The following is a 22,073-nucleotide window of genomic DNA, read 5'->3' as shown; positions in this document are numbered from 1 at the left end:
AGGCACATATGTTCACATAAGTTAATGTATAACATATATGGGGGAAAGGGCTACTACAGCCAGCTGGTGACATATGCTGAACACAGAAAGTGAACTCTCCTTATTACAGAGGAAAGTGTACTCAGTTGGGATTCCAGAGGCCCAAATTCCAGTCTCAAGTTTGTTCTTGACTTTGTTTATTAGAAGTTTCACTAAACTTCTCTCTACATCAGTTTTCTCAACACAGTAGCAAAGGGATTGAAACAGATGATCTGTATTATCTTTAAACCCAAGTTCTGCTGGCCTTCTTTTCCTGCCCAGACTCTGACATTTGCTGCCATATTATGGACCCAGAAAGGATGTGAAAAGCTGCAGTCAATCAGTATTCAAAGCCACATTAGTCTTACAGGTGGAGGTCACCACGTGTTTGTTAAGGCACAGCTAAGACTTATGCACAGTATCTAGAAAGCTGTTTCTGAAAATTAAAGCCACAGTACAATTTCAATCATATAAAGCAGTCAGAGGTGACTCCTTCTTTGCTATGCCCATGAAATATTATTATCTGCAGAGTGCTGAAACTATATATTGTGCTTTGCAAGAGGTGATAGGGCTAACAAAAGCACATTAAAGAATTCCAGCCCTAAAGAACAGAGCACATAAACTTGAAAGTCCTAAAAAAGGGAGTACAATGTAGCATAATGCAATGTCACAGGACGCCATGACTAAAATATTACATTACCAAGAATGAGCAGAGTTTTTAAACTAAGTTGGATATGATATAGAATGTAGCTACATTCCCTAAAATGTTGTCAAGAGTAAAAGCAAATCCAAAATATATAAATTTCTAGATTCATATTTTATCTATATCACATACCTGGGGCTTATTTAATTTAAAACGTCATTGTGTACTGTCTTATTTCCCTCTCTTTTATTTATAATGATTGCATGCAGCAAATCTTGATAATAAACAGATATAAGTTTTTAGAGAAGAAACTACATCATATTTTTGAACCCACACCACAAGGGAGACACGATACCTTCATATAAAGGAGAATTAAGTCAAAGAGAAAGAAAATAGAAGTATTAGCAGAATATGAAGATTTAGAAAATGTGGCTTTTGACGTTACTAATAAATAGCTTCAAGAAACCTAACAGTCCCAGGAGAGGCTAATTTGAGACCACTGCTAAATTCTTTCTAAGGCATTGGGGTTTGGGATTAGAGAGTAAGAAACCATCCAGACCAGAATCATTTACAAAAAGAAAATCCCAATGAGAAAACTGAGGTCTACAGAGGGCTTTGTAACCCAGGTCACACGGCATGCTCAATTTCAGCAAAAGTGCTTATCTTCCTTCTTCCCTTGTTTTCTTTCACATTTCTTTCTCAATAAAGGGTAAATACCTCTGAGGCCAGGATCACACCTTACACTTTCTCTATATCCCCCTTCTATACGCAGCAGAGACTTACTAAGAGAAGGTACTCAGATATTTGTTGAACAGCCTTGAATTTATACACTCAAGACACTTATGGGTTTCTTGAGACTATTGTTTTTAACTCTCAACTCCTCAGCCGTCAACTGGATATTACACGAGAGAAACATGTTAAGGGGAAGGCCCTTACAGAGCCGGGACTGGCAGTTCACCCTGGGGGCTACCACTCCTCCTAGCTCCTACCCAATACACCGTCTATTTTCTCCTCCGTTTCACACTATTCCATCATTCTCCCTCCATTTTCCTTCTGTCTTTCCTTTTATTTTTACTCTGTTTTTTTTTTCTTCTTCCTAGCTTATCATTTAGACCCACCCATAACTCTCATCAGCATTATTTAGCTCTGCTAAGAGCAATCTCAAGATACAGTCCAATTCCATACCAACCAATTTAAAAACATGGTTAAATCCTTTTCCAGGTACTGCACATAGAGATATAAACATACAAAAGATGACCCAGGCTGTTCCATCGAATAGCTCATCGTCTAAATTTAGAGACAGGTACATTTAGAAAAGAATTATGAATTGATATAAAGCAACAGCAGACTGTAGAAACTGTAGAAGCAAGCTATGAAAAGAACTGACTAACGTTCTAAGGAAGAAGAGAAGATTTACATGAGAAGGTGACATCTGAGCTGGGTTTTGAAAGATGAATAGGAATTCAGCAAAACTAAAAGAAGGAAAAGGGCATTTCAGTCAGATGATGGCATGACAAAGGCAAAAAAGCATGGTTTTTGGTATTCAGTATTGCTACAGAAAGAAGAGATGACAGTGAAGAGAGGGACAGACTGATGAATCCTATGTAGGATGCAAACAAGTACACACACACTCTTTCGTCCACAGTTCCAGAAATCTCCAGAAATAATCCTTAAGAGGTGTTCTGTTCATGCTCATCCCTCTTACACCTTTGCCATCACCATGAAAAGAGCTTCTGCCACCAACTGGGAGAAAATATTTACAAATAATATACTCAACAAGGGGTTACTTTCCAAAATATATAAAGAACTCAACAAAAAACAACCCAATCAAAAAAATGGGCAGAGAATACAAACAGACATTTTTCCAAAGAAGATATACAGATTTACAAGAGGCACATAAAAAAATATTCAACACCACTATTTATCAGGGAAATGCAAATCAAAACTACAATGAGATATCACCTTACACCTGTGAGAATGGCTATAATTAACAAGATGAGAAATAACAAATGTCGGAGAGGATGTGGAGAAAAGGGAACCCTCACACCCTGCTGATGGGAATGCAAACTGGTGTATCCACTATGGAAAACAGTATGGAGATCCCTCAAAAGATTAAAAATAGAAATAACATATGATCCAGCTATCCCACTACTGGGTATTTACCCAAAGAACATGAAATTAACAATTCAAAGAGACTGATGCACCCCAGTATTCATCGTGGCATTATTCACAGTAGCCAAGACTTGGAAGCAACTCAGGTGTCCATAAACAGACAAATGGATAAACACAACATGGTATATATACAATGGAATACTACTCAGCCATAAAAAAGACAAAATTATGCCATTTGCAACAACATGGATGGACCTTGAGTGTATTATGCTAAGTGAAATAAGCCAGAAAGAGAAGGACAAACACCATACGATTTCATCCATAAGTGGAAGATAAACAAAGACATGGATAAGAGAACAGATTAATGGTTACCACCACCGGGAAGGGGTTGGGGAGGGCAAAATGGGTAAAGGGGCACATATGTATGGTGATAGATAAAAATTAGACTATTGATGGTGAGCACGACGCAGTCTATACAGAAACTGATATATAATAATGTACGCCTGAAATTTACACAATGTTATAAGCCAATACGACCTCAATAAAACGATTTAAAAAAGAAAAGCGCTTCTCCCAGGTGTCTGCTGCCGCTTAACAGGGGACAGACCTGAGCTGAACCCTCAGCAAGGAGACAAGCCCAGCCAGAGCTGTGGCAAGAAGTAGAACCAGCCAACTAACCCCAGCCTAGATCTGCCAAGCCCCCAACTAGCCATAGCTACATGAGGAGTAAAAGCTTTCTGGCATACTACAGAGATGTTGTGATGCTTGTTGCCCTGCAATGGCTAACTAGTACACCTGAATATTCACAGGTTCGCAGTCATCACTCTCACAAACAGGCATTCCTTGAGTCGATATTTGGGGTTGAGGGCAATTCTAGATGCTCAGTAGTGCCAAATGCACTAAGAAAATGGTGACCAGTCAAATTCTTTGACAGTGGCATGTGGTAAGAAACCCGTGATGCTTTCTAACATCCTTCATGCTGAAGGTAGACTAGAGACCCCCTTTGTAGATATTAAAGCTTTTCCTGATAAAATATGAAACTTCACAGAATTAGAGTCTGAGTCTGAGACTTACTCTGCCATTATCAAGCCCACATTTGTCAGAAAGCCCTTCCTGATGGGTGTCAGACATGACAATTGGAAGCGTGGTCAAGTAAATATTGCCTGTCCCATAATGATGTAAAATAGAAGAAAGTAAGATTAGTTCTTAAATGAACTTCTTTCAGAAGTCATAGCTTCACCAGAAGATTTAAAAGGATAACAACGTAATTAAAAAGACTTCCTAGAAGCATACCTAAGAAAAGGCAATTATATTGGAGGCTGGCCTGGCGGCATAGTGGTTAAGTTCACATACTCCGCTTCAGTGGCCCAGGGTTTGCAGGTTTGGATCCCTGACACAGACATACACACTGCTCATCAAGCTATTTGGTGGCGGTGTAAGTTTCATTCTTCGATCCTACACTCCTAGCCCTACAGGAAGGCTGTGTTTAGAACCTAAGGGTTCAGTCTGGGTTCTACCATTTGCCTGTGTTAAAAATAAAGAAAATAAAGAATACCACAGGCTGGTACACATGCTATGTACTGATTCTAAGAACTTTTATTTTGCATGGTCTTTTAATAATGAGGAATCTGACATTTGCCCCCAAACATGAATATCACTTGGTAGAAGTAAATATGTGTCAGCACCCAGCAAAATGCCAGAACAGGAACTAGAAGACCTTTGAGCTGCTTAGACCAAGACAACCTATCAGACAGTCTTGGAATCTCGATCTTCTGTGGAAACAGAACCATATTATAAAATGCTATCGAAGTTTTGGGGACAACCACTGCAGTTGTAATTCAATGTTCCGCAGAAAGGTGTTCTCTACTCAGTGACCCTACATGACCATTTTAAATGAATCCCTTAAACATCATTGCTTAAGTAACAGTCTGGTCTTTGGCTAAGGACATATCCTGGGTTGCTTAAGTAAAGACCTGCAGGTCTCTCCTCTCAGAACCATCTACCACTTAATTCACAACAGATGCCTGAAATAGCAAAGGGAAATTCTAGGAAAATAGTAAAGTTCTTCCCTAATGTGTTCAGTCAATTTTAATCACCAGTTGTCTTACATATTTTTCAATTGTTTCCTTCCAAAGACCAAAAATGTCTCATATTTTACATATTTCAGCATTCTTGCCTGTCACATACATGGGCCAATTGTTTAAAAGTTGCAACGTTTAAATTGAAATAAAACTTATGCTTACAGTGGTAAATATTCCTGGATTAATAGAGTTGCAGCAGATACACTTCAAAAATTGACTGAAGTCTCTGATATTAGAAAGACAGAAAATTTATCTAGTTTTAGCAAATGTCAAATCAGCAGCTATTGCTTTTAAGATTAATAAAAGATATAATGGTTTCTAGATAGCCTGTAAATAGAGATGACTATGAATGGAGAAGTGATTTACCAACAGTCACCACAATGAGATTTCTTTAAAGGTTACAATCATCAGTTATTTAGTTGAAACACTGCTGAGAATGCCTGGTCATTTCTTGAATAATGCATAATGTTCACTGTAGATTTGATCTGTATTATAACAATACAGATATTTCTAAAATAATGGAAAAAACTATCTGTTACCTTCCAATTGCTTAACATATCATTTCCATGAAGTAATTGACTCAGGACATATTACACACTGTCACCCGAGTGTTCTTTCTGCAAGCATAACTTGTAATAATCTGTACACAATGAGCATCACAAAACAAACTCATCAACCTTTATAGACTTTTAAGAAAAGATGTGATGAATACAGGTTAGAGTAAAGGACCTTTCTGAAGCAGTAAATTAAAATGATTAAATTCCTATACAGTTGTGTGGGATAAATTTAAATTTAAGCTTTGAAATTTAATTATTAACATGAACAACCCATCACATTAAAAAAAATGTTGCCTACATGATGTAAGTACTTTTCATATAAATTTCCAAATGCCTTTAGGTTTATTCAAGAGACTGCTTGGAGAAGAATGAAGTATAATGTCTACAGTTTTATTGTTGGATTCTGAACTGCACTTCACATGATGCTGCAGGCTATTTATATAAGCTTGTTTATCCATATGAACTTCTTCAAGGGCACAACATAGAAGACCTTAATAAATTAAAATGACTTTCTTTTGATGTTGTTGTTTCATGAATGTTTGATCAGAATGAGTAGCAGGTTTGCATTAAAGAACTAGAGTAAAGCAATAAAATATACACATATTGTACAGCAGAACCAGCTTACGGAAAGTGCCCATTGCATTCCTAGCAACTTTTAAGAGCCAGGCAAACAGTATAGAGTCACTATGCTTACATCTTTAGTTGTAGACTATCCTCTGTTTGCTAATTGTCGGAGAATACACATACCAAATTGGATGTTCTGACATAATCTGGATGGAATTTTTAAAATACTAAAATCTGTTCTCTCTTTCCAGGCTCCTAAACATCCACCCAAATCTCCCCATTTTTCACCCTAACATCACCATGTCCTTCCGTAAACTGAAACACTCATGAGAGCAAAGACCATATTTTATCTTCTTCTTTATCTGTCTTTATTATAAGCAGTTATAGAGTTGAGTTGATTGAAGTCCATAAAGTAAAAATGCATTATTAGTTACAGTCCAAAGCTAAGAGAATTCTCACCTAGTATGCTTGATGATGGTGATAAAAACCAAATATCACTGTTAGAAATGAAATGATATAATAGAAACAGCACTAGGCAGAAAGGCAAGACAATGAGATTCTGGTTTTAGTTCTGCCAACACAACGGTAAACTGGAAACTCTCCCTACATCAATTCTCTCACCTGTTAAATGAGGGCATACTTCTATATGATTTATGATTTTGCATCTTTAAAAGGCAATGATTCTAAAAGTAAGCAGGATCATCACATCACAGAATAACGGACAGATCATGGAACCATTAGATTTTCCTACTTTGGTAGCCACAACTACCAAGGAAGCCTATAACTACCAACTTCTATAAAAAAATAAAATAAAAATAAGGGGCCGATCCCATGGTATAGTGGTTGAACTTCAGTATGCTCCACTTCAGTGTTCCAGGTTCATGGGTTCAGATCCTGGATGCAGACCGACACCACTTGTCAGCCATGCTATGGTGGTGACCCACATATAAAGTGGAGGAAGACTGGCACAGGTGTTAGCTTAAGGATAATCTTCCTCAGGAAAAAAAAAGAAGAAGATTGGCAACAGATATTAGCTCAAGGATAATCTTCCTTAGGAAAAAAAATATATATATACACACACACACACACACACATATATGGTGATCATGTTCATTAAAAAAAATGGAAATAAAAGATAATTATGCCAAACAACTTAATATAAGTCTAGTCCCTCAATCAATGTACTTCAAATTTAGTGAGTATATTTTGCACATTGTGTGATTTCTAACCTGTTGCACTTATCTTTTCATGTTGCATGATTTGGAATAAACACGAAGACAGCCTACTGAATGAACTCTAACGTATACAACATATTTACTAGAATTATATTCACATCCTTAGCCTGGGAAAATTCACTACTCCTTTAACATCTGGAACATGGACTGGTGTATTACCAAGTTGACATCTACATTCTGAAGGACAGAAGGTCCCCTTGACAGCTCCCTCTGTTGCATGTTCTCCTCAACCTTTGAATGTCATTCTTACACTCCAGAGCAGGAGTCGATGAACTATGGCTTATGGGCCAAATCCACTGGCAGCTGCCTGTTTCTAAGCACAGTTTTATTAGAACACAGCCACACCCTATTTACGTATCATCTATGGCTGATTTCATGCTACTGTGGCAGAGTAGAGGACTCCCCAAAGCCTATTTACTATACGGCCCTTGACAAAAAATGTTTGCCAACCCCTGCTCTAGTGGAAAGTAACCTGTTATAATTTAAATTCTAATTTTCCTTCTCTCATAAGCATAAGAAACACAATCCCTAAGTAACAATCCAAAGATCTGAACAGATTCACACATGCACATACACATACATAATGACACCTCTTAGCACAGTAGACAGCCACTGTTTTTGACTCTTCATTTTAATTTGAATCCCGTAAGAGATTTGAATCCTGTACTACTCCCCACTAGTACCCTTTCCTACAAGAGCCAAGAGTACAGGGACTTCAAAAGTAGTTATCATGGCGTAATCACATAACTAAAACACCTAATTCCTCCCCCAGAGGTGGTGGTTGCCTGCAACTCCGCCAGACGTCCAGCTTTATTCTATGCTCATCAAGAGTCTAGACACAAAGTTAAGGCACAAGAAACTAACAGATCCCTTAAGTCCCACGCCTTGAATAACACATCATTAAAGATAGAGAATCAAAGGCCAACACCACATATACATCAATAAACATATGCATGCATATTCATATGCTAAAAATGCCATAAATTATTAGGAGTTTCAGGAACACACAAGAAAATACCTCTCAACTATCAGAGTGAAGAAGGCCTAAAATTTTAAAATAACAAATTCTGAGGGTAACTGCATCAAGGATTTGGAGGGCAAATATAAATATATGTTTGTATTTACAACTTTTAGGCAACATGTTTAGAGACTTAAAACATTAATACACGGATTGATTATTTTGTTCATCAATAAAATCAGGATTCAAAATGTCTGCTACAGTTGGACTCTGCTCCCTTCCTCTCTTTGGTCACTAAAGACAGAAAACATTAGCTCCATCCTTTAACAAATATTTTCATATTCCACCCATCAATAATAACGTACACATATTAGCATAACAAATTAAACCCACAAAGCACTTTAATGTAAGTCATTTCATTCTCATTTCTCTGAAACCTTATATAAAGTGACAGAATATTCAGGCTGACAAACTTTTTGAAAATAAAATAGAAATAGAAGAGGTTTATTTCACCTTCACATGGTGTCTTTCTCATGCAGAGTTCAGATTTCCACATTTGTATCCCTTTAAAGGATTGAGATGCAGGAAAAGAAGAAAGGATGATGGTAAACATTTCATCTTAGAGACACCTATAGACCACCATATTCCAGAATGAACAGTGGCTTAAGACTTACCTTTTACTGATGTGTTAGGGGGAGGGCCTTCCATTCGCAAGTTCCACGGAGGGTCCCCCTGGTTAGCAAAGTCCCTCATTTTCAGATAGCTAATTGTAAGTCGAATTATGGATGCCTTGTCAAGCTGGCTAGTGATGGCTGCAGGAAGAGGCAACAACTTGGCCAATTCATAGAACTCAAAATTTTCTTTTCCCCGGCGGGAGCGAGCAGCATCTCGGGATTTCTCCTTTCTCAATGCTTGTAAACTGAAATCAAAGGAGTGAAAAAGTGTTGTTTAAAACGTGATTCTGTCATCGGACAGAAAGCTTTTTTTTTTCTATTTCCTTTCTTCCCCAGCAAAAATCTACCAAAATCTTCTTCAAAATTCCAGGGCCATAGTAAAATGAGCTCCAGACAATGTCCACTAAAACCATAAATTCTACCGCTGGACTTTTATGCCATTGACTCAAGTGCAATGAGGAACAACTGTCTGCTTGTTAGGTTTTTTTCCTCCAATAGTCGACGCATTGAGATACATTCATTGTTTTCAAGACATAACATAAGATTTACAGGTGATGCTTGATGCTATCAGCTATAAGTAATTTAAAAGATTGGGCTTGTAATATATCTATTCTCAAGACAATGATTTCGTTCATTTAACTGTTTATCACTATGGGATCTTTAACCATCAAAAGGACACATTTTAAAAAATTTGTTTCCATTATCATCTTGGGGAACAAAGGATAAACACAAACCCCATTCACAGAATCAACAAATAAAATGATGATGTGTTTCCAGGCCTCAATAGGGATCACAAGCTTCAGTCAGATAAAGAAAACATCTTACTGAAAAATGAAGATTTAAATGTAACTTTATAAACGTGCCGGTGATTGGCTGATAAGAGAATACTTTAATTCTTTATTAATGGACATACATTAGTAGATGGATAGATTCTCTAAGATACCAGAGAATAAAATATATTGCCCAGAAAAGTCAAACTTCAAGATAATATAAATTTAATGTTGAAAGATAAAGCCCTGTAAGGGTTATTAAAATTTATAAACATTATAGACATATTACTTCACAGAAGAGGCAACAGGTGAGATCCAGCATTTCCCTTTAACTATTCATGCGCATTTCTGTTTGAAGTTTGCTCACTTTGCTGAAGGCAGATTCTGGTGGAACTGAAGTTGTGTGTGAGCACCTGACAGGAGAATTCCATCTACTTTGAATTGCTCTGTTTTGTGTCTGACAAAAAAATAAATTCAAAACCAGACCCTGATGATAAGTATTTGGGCAATATTTATAGTACCACTGTACTATTAAAATCATTTGTAAGTATCCATTTTATTGAACTCTGAAGGCATCTGAAATCTCTGAATCTAGCATTCTTCCTTCCCATTATAAAATAACAAGAAAGAGAGAACCAAAGGAGGAATCAAGACCCAGAGGAATCGATCAAAATGAGTTCAGCAGCGTGGCTCCAACTCTATTAATATAATATAGACAATATTATTCCATATTACATTCTAGCACACCTGATATTGTTCATGGTAGAAACACTGAATTCACTGCAGACACTCAGAATATCTTATTGAATATCCATGTAATTTAAGTAATGCCATAACGCTTTGGTCAAATACTTGCTAGGCCAATATCTCAACCAGTTTCACTCTATTAAGAAAATATTCTATATTAGCTAACTACAGTCATGTGCTGCATAATGACATTTCAGTCAATGACAGACTGTATATATGATGGTGGTCTCATAAGATTAGTACCATGTAGCCTAGGTGCGTAGTAGGCTATACCATCTAGTTTGTATAAGTACACTCTATGATGTTTGCACAATGACGAAATTGTCTAACGACACATTTCTCACAATATATCCCTGTCATTAAGCGATGCATAACTGTAATGTATTTCTTAGAACTAGACACGTTAATGCTATCATTTTCAGAGTCACAGCAGTCTCAGGTGAAAAACCTTTGTCTCTTGATGTGGCAGGTGATAACCTCAGGCAGAAATATCACTAATTTACAAGGAAAAGACACGTTATGCCACTTATTTCCCAATACCTTGGCTAGCCTCCAAATCTATAAATGCTCAATTTTGGCTTATTGAAAACCATGTAAATAAAGTGAGAGAGGCCTTAAAATCTGACATGGTATAAGTACAACCGGAATCCAAGTTAGCATCTTAGGATGAAAGGATGATTATGCATTCTTCCCTTTACGTAATGAAAGCAATCTCACACCATTTAAGTCAGCTGTGCCAAAATTTGAACTATGTCTTTTGACGTGTTTTCTCTACCAGTTGTGGAGTGCAGTGCTTCAAGTACAGAGACCTGACGGCAATTGGACTGGAGGAGCACAGCCCCAGCAAAGCAAGCACACAGTCTCAGGCGACTGCTGCTTTGGGGGAAGGCATACCTGGCGTTGCCAGATTGCTGGTGTTGCTATTTCTAGAGAACAAAATCTGAATTTTTACATGGCATTTCCAAATTTTAATATATTTAGTAATTAAAGCTTTTTTAAAATCATGCAAGCCAAATAAAACATGTCATTTAGTCAATAAGAGAGCAGGGACTCATTTTACAAATGGCTAATGATTTGGGAGGCCAGTCTTGAAGGTAGTTTTACATGGATGTTACATGTAATTTTCTTTTATTAATGTTACTCAAATGATCAAAAAGGGACTCATTTGTTATTTAATTAATATAACTAATACTCATACTAGGAAGTTCTCTATTCAACTAAAGCAAGTAGAGGATTAGGCAATTATTCTGAAATTAATATTAATGCATAATTTTATCAATAATCTGAGGAAAAAAACTAATCCTATGGGGAGGCAAAGCCCAAGATCACAGGGAACAACCCCATAGGCTCTACAGGCTGGGTAGAGGAGAGATGGTTTCCTATGTCCTCTCAGGGAAGGAAGTCCATACGTGGACACTAATGCCTTTGGATGCCTTGCCTAAACAGTGCCCTCTGACCGTGACTTTTCTAAAATACTACTGGGCAGAACTTTTTTTGTGTGTTCCTGTCCCACCTCCTTATTGTTTTTCCCTTCTCTACTCCCCTCTCCCCCGCGCCCCACTTCCTTTATCTTTTCTTAACCCTAACACACACTGTGTTACTCTATTTAAGTAATCTTCTTGGCCATAATCTTAATAACAAAGAGTTTCCATGACTCCCACATCACATCATTATGCAAACACTATAGTTCCGAAGACTTTCAGAATGATAGCACTGTCTGTAATGAGGAGTAATTGGTTTTGAGGGCAACAGCACTAAAATACAGTCAAAGGATTGTAAAGGTTGTGGAAATGCTGACAGAACAGATGAAGCTAAAGACCTTAGGACAATGACATACATTGTAGATTAATCTTTTGCATGCTTTTGTGAAGTAGAGACTAGTTATAAGCAAATTGAATTAAGGACAACAATAAAATCTAAAGTAAACTTTGTATTTATACATTCTGTTCTAAACCAAAAAATTACGTTTGGATTTCTAGAATACTAAAGAAAGAATGGATCAGTTGTATGTGAATAAGAGTTATGGTGCCAATCTCTGCTGTCTAAAATATGATTAAACTTCAGATTCACAATAAGTTACTCTCTGGGCCCAAACTCCTCACTGCTCTAATGATCAACCACTTAGACTCTGAAAAGCAGGAAAAAGAGTTTCTTCATTAATCTTCCGCAAATCAAAATTTCAGCTCTCTTTGACGATGATATATCATCTCACTAATACTTACCACTACCATCAAAAAACAACAAATTCAACTACTATTTCAAAAAGCACACACATATATATACGTATCTGCAAATCATATGCAAAAATACGGGTATATGTGTATATTTTGGGAGTGACAGTAAATTATTCAGATCCTCAAAAAGGGTCCATTACCCCAACCAAAAGAGTAATAACACAATGCCTAGAATTTCCTCTTATAAGGTTTAGAAAGTTGGATTCACTCCTCTTTTTGTCATTGATGTTGGTAGAATTAATTTATCCTAAACAAATATCCCTGGTTAAAATAATATTAATTAATGTATGTTTCCATTCAACATTTTGAAACAATTTTTACAAGTCTCTGAAGTTATACCTTTAAGCATAGATAACAAGCAATGGAAAAATTTTTACCAGTAATGAAGATTGAGAGGACATCGCTTATTAAATGTAAAGTGATTCTTTTTTTTTAATTCTCTTATGGATTTTAAGTTCCTTTGACAAGTTGTGCATTTTGTGGAAAGAGTCTTGGTGAAGGAGTTAGAAGACCCACCTTGGTCATTTGCAGGCAGTGTGATTCTAAGTCAAAAAGTCGAGCCTCAATTTTAACATCTTGTAACATGAGGATGACAAACAAGGCAAATTTGGCAAATCTCCTGACAGCACAGCAATGGCTCATATGCTAATTTTCATAGTAGTATATTGCAGACTATAAAGCAGTAAACTCCTTGGACAATTCTAGATTTTAACAATGAAGATAGTTTGTAAACTCTAAATGTGGTAGAGTCTACTTCAGAGTTTTACAACAGAGAAGAATTCTAAGAAGTTGGAAAGACTTAGAGATGCTCAAAGTATAGTCAACCCATCCTTAACTTTGCTGGAAGCCCAGGGGTTAGGAGTGTGGGCTCTGTAGCCAGATCACAGGTATTCATATCATCACTCAGTTACCAGCTGGGCAACCCTGGGTAGGTCTCTCAACTTCTTTAGGCCTCAGTTTCCTCATCTGGAAAGTGGACATTATAATAATACTTCATAATATCTTTGAGAGGAGTAATTGATCTAATATATGTAAAGTGCTAAACGTCTGCCATACTGTAAACACTATATAAACATTAACGATTACTATTATTATAAAACTTATCTGGGGAAAAAAGTCCAACTGTTTTAATCTTAGTACCACATCTGATACCATGCTATTTCTCCATAATTCTTCATAATTTTCTTTAACCAAGCTTCTTTTCTACCACCTTTTTTTCCGACTCTAGTTACAGTTTCTTTAATTCTAAATACCTGTTTGTTTTCTTCATTGTTCTCAAACCCCTTTCCCTACTGCCATTTATGACCTTTGCTTTTAGTAAATTTAACTTCCCATGTGGGTACAGTAGAAATCAAACCAAGGGAAATAAAATCAAAGGCCTAACTTCTGCCTGGTGACAACGCTAAAATGCCTATTTATTAAACTCCTTCCATGTTCTCTTGAATCATGATTATCACTTTCTTGAAGTTCTGTCTGACGCCTCTCTCAGCATGTCATCTACACTAGCAGAGGGGTGAGGTTAAGTGCATAGACTGTGTAGCCAGATGACCTGCATTTAAATCCTGGCTCTATAACTTACTAATTATGTAAACTTCAGCCAAATATTTAACGTATTTTACCTCAATTTCTCTTATCTGTGAAACGGGATGATAATACTATCAGCTGCATAAGGTTCTTGTTGGAGTTAAATCAACTTTTGTAAAGTATTGACAATGGTGCCTGGCACACAGCAATATTGTGTGAGATGTGTTAAAGGGAAACCTAAGCTCATTTCACACTGATTGTTCTATGCATTGAGGTCAACAATGCTCATTTGTAATGTACACTCTGTCCTCATCAATATGATTTCTATTTACTGGTTCTGATATATTAGATTGTGTACTTAAGTAAAATAAAACTCCTTTATTGCAGATACTGATTTTTCATTATAGTCCTCCTTATGCCAATGGTCTATCCACTGTATACCACAGGTATATCTCATGAGTTGTTCAAATAAAAAAAAATAAATGTTTCATTAATGGAAGATTAAAGACTTATAAATAAATATCTTCTGTACTAGGAATAATAAGTGGCCATTTTTCAGTTCGCTCAAGTAGAAAAAATGGCATTCAATTGCAAGACAAGCAATTTTGTTTACACATAAAAGTGAACATCCAAACAGGTGTTAAGGAAACGGATTACTCAGGAAGATTGTGGAAACTTCTCTGGAAAACTTCAGAATTGAAATGATAATTATTAGTCAGAAAGAGTATATGTGTACTCCTAGCAGGAAGATGATCTGTCAAAATATCTTTCAAGAACACCAAAAATCTAAAAGTTCTCCTTGATGTTAGGCAAAGGCCCAAATCCAGGACCATGGAGAGCTCACCCAGACCATGTGGTGCTGGGGGAAATATGGAAGCATAGCAGCATTTGCAGCTTGGGCCTCCACACTGAGGACAAGGCTGACTCATGAAATTCTACTTGAGCCAGAAACAAGCAAAAGATAACAAACCCCCCCCCCAGCCCCAAAAAAGGTAAAGAACAGGCATTGCCACCGTCACAAAGCCAATATTATGACACTGACTCAGGATTTGCAGTCTCTCTGAAGCTGCTAAAGAGCTGGATAAGGGTGTCAGTTGCTTACTGGGCCATTTGTCCATGGTGGAAAAAACACAACTTTGGATTTGATGACTCATTAAATTAAAAGAGGTAAGTTATCCTCTGTAGCTGATAAAATTTAGCTTTGCAAAATTGATTACTTTGGTTTCCTACTTCACAGAAATAGTTATAATGATTACGGAAATAATATAGCTGGAGATCTACAGAGGATAACAAAGAGCAAAAATAATAATTGTCACAGAGGAACAACAGAAGTAAGTCAACTTAATCAAATGTTTCTTCCTCTCCAATGACGACTTCATAGCCAGATTTTTATCACGGTTTTTTTCTAATTTATATTTGTGGAAAGGCTTCTGATATTGACATTATCGAAAAGTCCACAGTATCGCTACATGAAAATCCTCTAAGCCGTAGTTTTAATACCTTCATGTAAACTTTAGAATACAATAACCAGACTTTATAAAACAACACAGCATGTTTTGGTCATCGAACTGTTGGAGAAATGAAAGTAGGGGTCAAAAGCACTTGAAATTTTACCTTTTTAAAGTACTTCTAAGGAACCAGACAGGCAGGGTTCTATGGATTTTCCTACTTGTTTTGCTTAGGAGAACTCAGCACTACACACTTCTACTATTTATCAATTAATCTGGCATGCAGCCTCAAAGGAAGAAGGTCGACCTGTATTAAAAATGCAGCCATCAAAAATTCATCAAAGACTTCAGCATTTTAACTCATGAACCTTTGAACACCTGCATACTTATCAGATCTCTGGTCATAGTTAATGGTGAAATCTATAGTTACTCCAGTACCTACACCTGCCCTGACATGAGCTGAATGAGGAGCTTTCCCAGGGAAAAAGTACAGTAAAGATTCTATAAGCTCTGCTTGTCCTCCCTTCATTACTTCCGACAAGACAGCCCACCACACATTGACATCACATAGAGTTCAAAGTCAATCAAATCAGCCTGCTACAAAGAAACAAAAAATCTTTCAAGAGTACTTTTTTCCCCATGATTGTAAATATCATCTTTTTTACAAGGTAATATAATTGAGAAATGTATAAATACCTATTACCTGGTAGGATTATGCACAACAGAGCTCACAAATTGAAGTTTTTTAATGCTCACCAAGAAAAGGTAATAATTTCAGAAACCTTCCTTTAATGTGTGAAGAAAGCAGCATAGTATATGCTGGAAGTTAAAACTGGAACCTTCAAGTTCAAGGTAAGAACTCTGCTGCTTAACTAATGCACTGCTCATAGCTGTCATCATTAATTTATGTTAGCCTCTGTAAACATCAAGAGTATAATAGGCCAATTTCACAACTAAATATAGATGCACATTTTGCCCTTATATAAATGGCAGATTGCTGCCGTAGATCATCACCGCGGCAACACGTCAGTAAAGATGCACTGTTTGATGGTCTGATGCTCACACAATATATAAAACCAGTTGTAATGGTTGTTTGGAAGCAAAGTGTAACATAGCAGCAAAATTTCATTTGTTCCACAAACTCAGGATATATTAAGCTTGGCTGACAAAGACTGTTTGATGTGGTAAATCAGTTTGACCTTCATTCTTGCCTTATTTTTCTCATTTAACATGTGAAGAGATCATTATTTTTCCTTATGCAAGAAAATATCATGAAATTGTTTAAAAATGTGTCAAAAACATCTGTAACTGCTAACATTGGATAAAGTATCAAAATCAAGATGCAATCTTAAAACTTTTAAACTGAGATATATTCTGACTGAATAACTACGACCCATTTTTGACTTATGGTAAAATAGATCAAAAGAGTAATTAAAGCCATTCAATTGAATGCCTTCCCTCATCTTCAGAAAATGCCTTGTGTATGTTTGAACTTAATAATTAAATTAATTGGTTTTAGCCAATGAGCATTTTCATTCTTAACACTTTAAATAAGAGGATTTAATTCCAGAATGAGTCATTAGAATAGTAATAAAGAAAGCTGAGAGGTCCAAGCAATCCTTTTCAACCGATGTTCACCTTGATTCAAATAACCCTTGAATGAACCGCAGCAAGACCAAACTATTCATTGTATGCTTTAGTGTCTGCCAAAAACCTCATGAATCAAAGTGTTTTGTTCTTCATTTTCCCCAAGAACTTTAAGCTATACAACTGGCAGTTCCATAATAAAGGAAGAGCCACGGCTTTACCAAGTAATTTCTCCCCACCCAATAAATAGCACTTTACCTTGGGGCAACTTGTATATTTTACACCTTAAACTTCTATTTACCAAATCAGCTAATCACTTCACAATTGAACTCAGAACAACAAAAAAAAATTATCAATTAAAGTGGTTGAAACTCCCGCAAATTATCATTTAGGAATGAAGTAATTGCTTTCATCAGGGCAGAAAAGCCCGCCAGAACAGAAATGTCACTTTAGATTAGTGTTCTCACTCCTGAAGCTATGGATGACACAGCTGATATAAGACTAAATGCCAAGACCAATCAATTGCTTTTGTGGCTCTGCTCTGAGCTGCTGTAAAAGGGGCCATTTTCTAGGATCTACTCTTCATTATAGTAAATGCTATCTCCTTGGTAACATAATTCCATTTCTCATAAATTCTGTCTGAGAGTATTGTCCTAACAATGGATGTTTGTGGAAAAGAATGCTGTTGGTTTAATGCACAGAACTAAGTGTGAATGGCTGTCAAACTGCTATAGTTTACTAGTTCTTAAACATAAACTGAAGTCTTATACATTAAAAAGAATTCTTGGGGAGAAATGAATGTCCTGAACAAGGGTAAGGTAGCGTATTCGAAGGTTCTGTGATGCTGATTTAGAATTTTGACTATTTTCGTATTTATCTGTTCTGTACATTCAATCAGACAGTTCACACCAGAGGAAGGTGAACACTCCCCTTACTTTCTCTGCAGTGTAGTTTGGAAATGTGAAACCTCAGAAGAAAATATGGACTCATTAGGCGACTGCATGTGATTTGTGAACAGCCACAACTGGGTTAAAAGAAAAAAAAAAGTGTTCTTTGAGCTGAGCCCTTCCTGGAAAGCATCCAGATCTTAATTTGTATTGTTCGTCCCCCTGAAGTTACAAGAAGCTGGGTTGCAGGCTCCAATTAAAAGGAAATTGAAGAAGCTAATATAGTGAGAAAGCAGCAATTGCCTGCACTGCTCTCTTCAGGTCTGAAGTTTAGAAAGAGATTCAGGAGCACGGGTCTTTGCCCGACATGGGATAAAGGCTTTTTCATCCTGGCGAGCACACATGTGTAACTTCCATTAACAGTAACCGGAGTCGTGAGCACACATTGAGAGGAAAGTCTACTGCTAAATATTTGAGAGTCAGAGCATCTCTGCCGAAGGGCAAAATGAGAGAGAATGGTGGGCACCCTGTGATGGCAGGACGTTTCACTGACTATCCAGAGGGCACTTGCTGGAACTTCCACCACTCCAAGGGAACTATGGTACTAATTTTCATAATATCAATAGGAGGAATGTACACAGGTTGTGTCTGCTTTTTAAGATTATCCAGTACCACCAAAGAACAGTATGGACCTTAAGATAATAATAATAAAAGCAAACATCTTTGAATGCTTACTATATATTTCAGATCCCTGGGGGGGGGGGGGGTCTAGATGTTTTAAACATTATCTCATTTAATCATGCTTGCCAGTATCAGCAATGAGGGGGGGAAAAAACTAACAGCATCTATGGAAGGCAGATGATCTGTGCTGGATATATCTGATACTAAAAACAGTGTTGATTTCAGCCCCTATTTTGGGGGCCACTTTTATGGGTTTTGTACTTTCCCTCCAAAACTTTCCACACTTATCCCTGAAAACTGGGCATCATCTTGTCTCAGAGGGCTTTCCCTGGATTCTGGACTTTCAGTGCTAAAAGCAGAACAGTCCTGGGCAAACCAGGACAGTTGGTCACCCTGGAAGTATTATTGCCCTTCATCTCACAAATAAGATCAAAGCACAGAGAGGAAAAGATGGCTGGAGCTGGAATTTGAACCTTGAGAGGATGACTCATGTACATTTTCCTTACCGCTGCACCTCCCCGCCTCTACAGAAATAAAGTCCTCATGATTCCCCTTTCCCATTGTATTTGTATGACAACAAAGCCACGTGTAAAGTTTTATTTAATTTATAATCACCCAATAAATTCCGTAATAGTAGTTATGAAAACACTAATTCCTTAATGAAATATCCAATAAAACCTCTATTTTTCCAGCTTATAAACACATTCCAATTTGGAGTAGATAGAATTGCTATTAATTGCTCTAAGTCCCAAACTAAATTGCTTTGGAATTCAAATTCGAATGACCTTTTCTAGAGGGAAAATTCATTTTTTCCTTTAATTTTTTTTAAGTGTGATTTCAAACACTTTTGAAAGCACAACTAAGTGGAAGAAAGCTTTTGAAAACTTTCAAGCTTGATGCGAGAAACTTGGAAAGGAGAGAGCATGCTTTGAGAAGTTTGAAGATCTTTAAGCATGAAAAATGAAAGTTATGGTCATGTGAACACGGCCAACACAGCACATGCTTTTACTTGACATCAATGAACACACCAATGTACTCTAACTGCCCGCATTCCTTTGTGAGAGTGAGATAATTAAGGAAAATGGTCACTGTTTCCTTAAACATCACAACCGAGAATACAGGTCCATCAGTCTTAAGAGACCATATACTCTATCCCCCACCTATCTGACTGGTTTTTTAAGATGTAATTTTACTCAACCTTTCATCAAGATTCCAAAAGCACAGTGTATAGTTGCTGGTGGTGCAGACTGTTACTATTTCTAGAGAACGCTTTGGCAAATACACATCTGAAGGCTTAGAAATTTGTCTTCTTTTGACCCAACCTGACTCAGGATGTGATTATATTAGCAGAAGAATATTCACTGCCTCTTTGATAAATAAACTTTAGAAACAAATTATGGAATATTCTCAAGATATTGAACAAGGATGTTGAAAAAGATCTTCAATGACTTGGAAAAATGTTTAGAAAATTTACAAAAAATTTTACAAAATTTACAAAAAACTTACAAAAAAACATGTTAAGTGATAAGAGACAGTCTATAAAGCAGCATGTATAATGGGATTAAACAACTAAATAGCTATAGTCTACATAGACAAAGAAGTAAATATATCCATATCTGAATTAATTTCCCATAAACAAAAATGTTAAGATTGGTTATTTCTACAGGGTGGAAATTCCTTGTGGGGGGAGGGTAGGAAGAAGAGGAGGGAGGTAACTATTTTCTGAGGTTTCTTCAATAAACATGTATTTTTTTTACTATAAAAATTACTTTTTGAAAAAACAGTAAAAATGTAATTTTACGGAGTCCCAGTTGAGCCTTTGAAGAGCCTTGATGCTAAAGGTATTTTTCATTTAATAAATGGTTTACCTGTTAGTGCTATTAAATGTCATCCTGTCACCACTTCTTGCAATAGTAAGGTCTGAAAAATATTTGGAGAAATTGCTTGGCTTGGTCATTCCTCTAAAAGAGAGCTGGAATTGGCACAGCTGGGAGAGGTCCTCGTGACTTCTCGAGTGATCCCACAAAGGTCTCCAACCAGATGACGGAGACCTTAGCCACACAGTCTGTGTTCCTGTGTCCTTTGTGGTCCCTCTAAACCCAAAAGCAGTGATTTTCCCAGTGTACAGCATGCCACCTGCTTGGTTAGGGATGAAGTGTGGTCACATTTGGTGACTGATTTTTTTCCAAGTGTCACTAACCCCTTGACAACTTGATGGCAACTGTAGATTCTAACAGCAAGAAAACAGACAAACACACAAAATACTGCATATAATGGGTTTCCTGAAGCACATTCTCAGATCCTGACTCAGCTCTAGGTTAAGAAGTGCCACAAATGATGATATGTTGAGATCTCAACCAAGCTCTCTAACACTGACCAAACTATTATAATCAGTATTATTCATTGTTAGTTTCATTGACCGTTGTACTTCCCATTTTTAACAGGTTTTGACCCTTGGTGGTAAGGTGGCTCCATGCCATTATATATATGCAGCACCCAAGATGTTTTTATGTGCCAGGGATTACCACACAAAATTTAATTTGAGGAGTCATGATATTTTGCTGAGGTACTTTATAAAGTGGGACAACTTAGGAGATGCCTGTTTATTTCTAGGCTTCCATTACTCAGTGAGAAACCAAGTCCTCTTTGTACTCTAAATTCTTTTGAAAAACCCTGATAGATGCTTAGTCCTCCCATAAAAATCTGACTTTGAGGAACTACAACAAGTATGTTACTCTAAAGCCAAAACTAGTTACGTAAGAGGATGATAGCACTAGGAAACATTTCAATGTATAAAATAAATGTTCAAAATATATAAAATAAAATAAGGATAAAGTAATTAGGCACATTTTCTTGTTTATTTCATAAGTTTGCGAGCTGCTTATGGAGAAACAGAAGGTTGTATCCTAATATAAGTACACATGAAACTAAAAAGACCCAGATCTTATTAATTCAAAGTCAGCACTGAATTTCCTGATTTTGAACAAATAATTACCATAATTTTAACAGTACCACGAAACTGTCGATAGAGAATTCTCAGACGTAGGAAAGCATATGTGATTTGAAATCTTATATAAAAGGGACTGCTTAACTGAAATGGAGCAATGGAAGCCAGTGATTTTCTCATTTGGCCCCTATCACCGAACCTCCATAAAGAACCTCAGTATCTGATTTTAAAAGCCATCAAATATTGGATATATTGAAATAATTGAATAACAGAAAAACGCAAAGTGTTTACCATATGGTTGAGCATTTCCTCCTTGACCTGTCAGCCCAATATGGTCCTTGACCAAAATGGATATTCTACTGCCTTTACCCACCCACAGGAGCTTTACAAGGAGCCCTTTCTTAAA

The 22,073-nt window shown here is 36.8% G+C and overlaps 1 protein-coding gene across 18 annotated transcripts in view; it reads right to left on the bottom strand.

Moving 5' to 3' along the window:
- Window positions 1-22,073, bottom strand: part of NPAS3 (neuronal PAS domain protein 3) — an 828,951-nt gene that overhangs the window by 568,048 nt on the left and 238,830 nt on the right. For 11 of the 18 annotated variants that reach the window (XM_070587910.1, XM_070587925.1, XM_070587918.1 and 8 more), the window contains one exon: window positions 8,843-9,087. In XM_070587910.1, coding sequence (XP_070444011.1) covers window positions 8,843-9,087 — 245 coding nt within the window. Of the gene's footprint in view, window positions 1-8,681; window positions 8,733-8,842; window positions 9,088-22,073 lie in introns of all 18 variants that reach the window. The other 7 variants (XM_070587900.1, XM_070587907.1, XM_070587934.1 and 4 more) reach the window with 1 other exon arrangement.

This window comes from Equus przewalskii, chromosome 1, assembly GCF_037783145.1.
Source record: "Equus przewalskii isolate Varuska chromosome 1, EquPr2, whole genome shotgun sequence".
In the NCBI taxonomy this organism is placed as follows: domain Eukaryota; kingdom Metazoa; phylum Chordata; class Mammalia; order Perissodactyla; family Equidae; genus Equus; species Equus przewalskii.
Note: the sequence above shows the minus strand (reverse complement) of the source record. Positions and strands in the feature narration are given on the sequence as shown.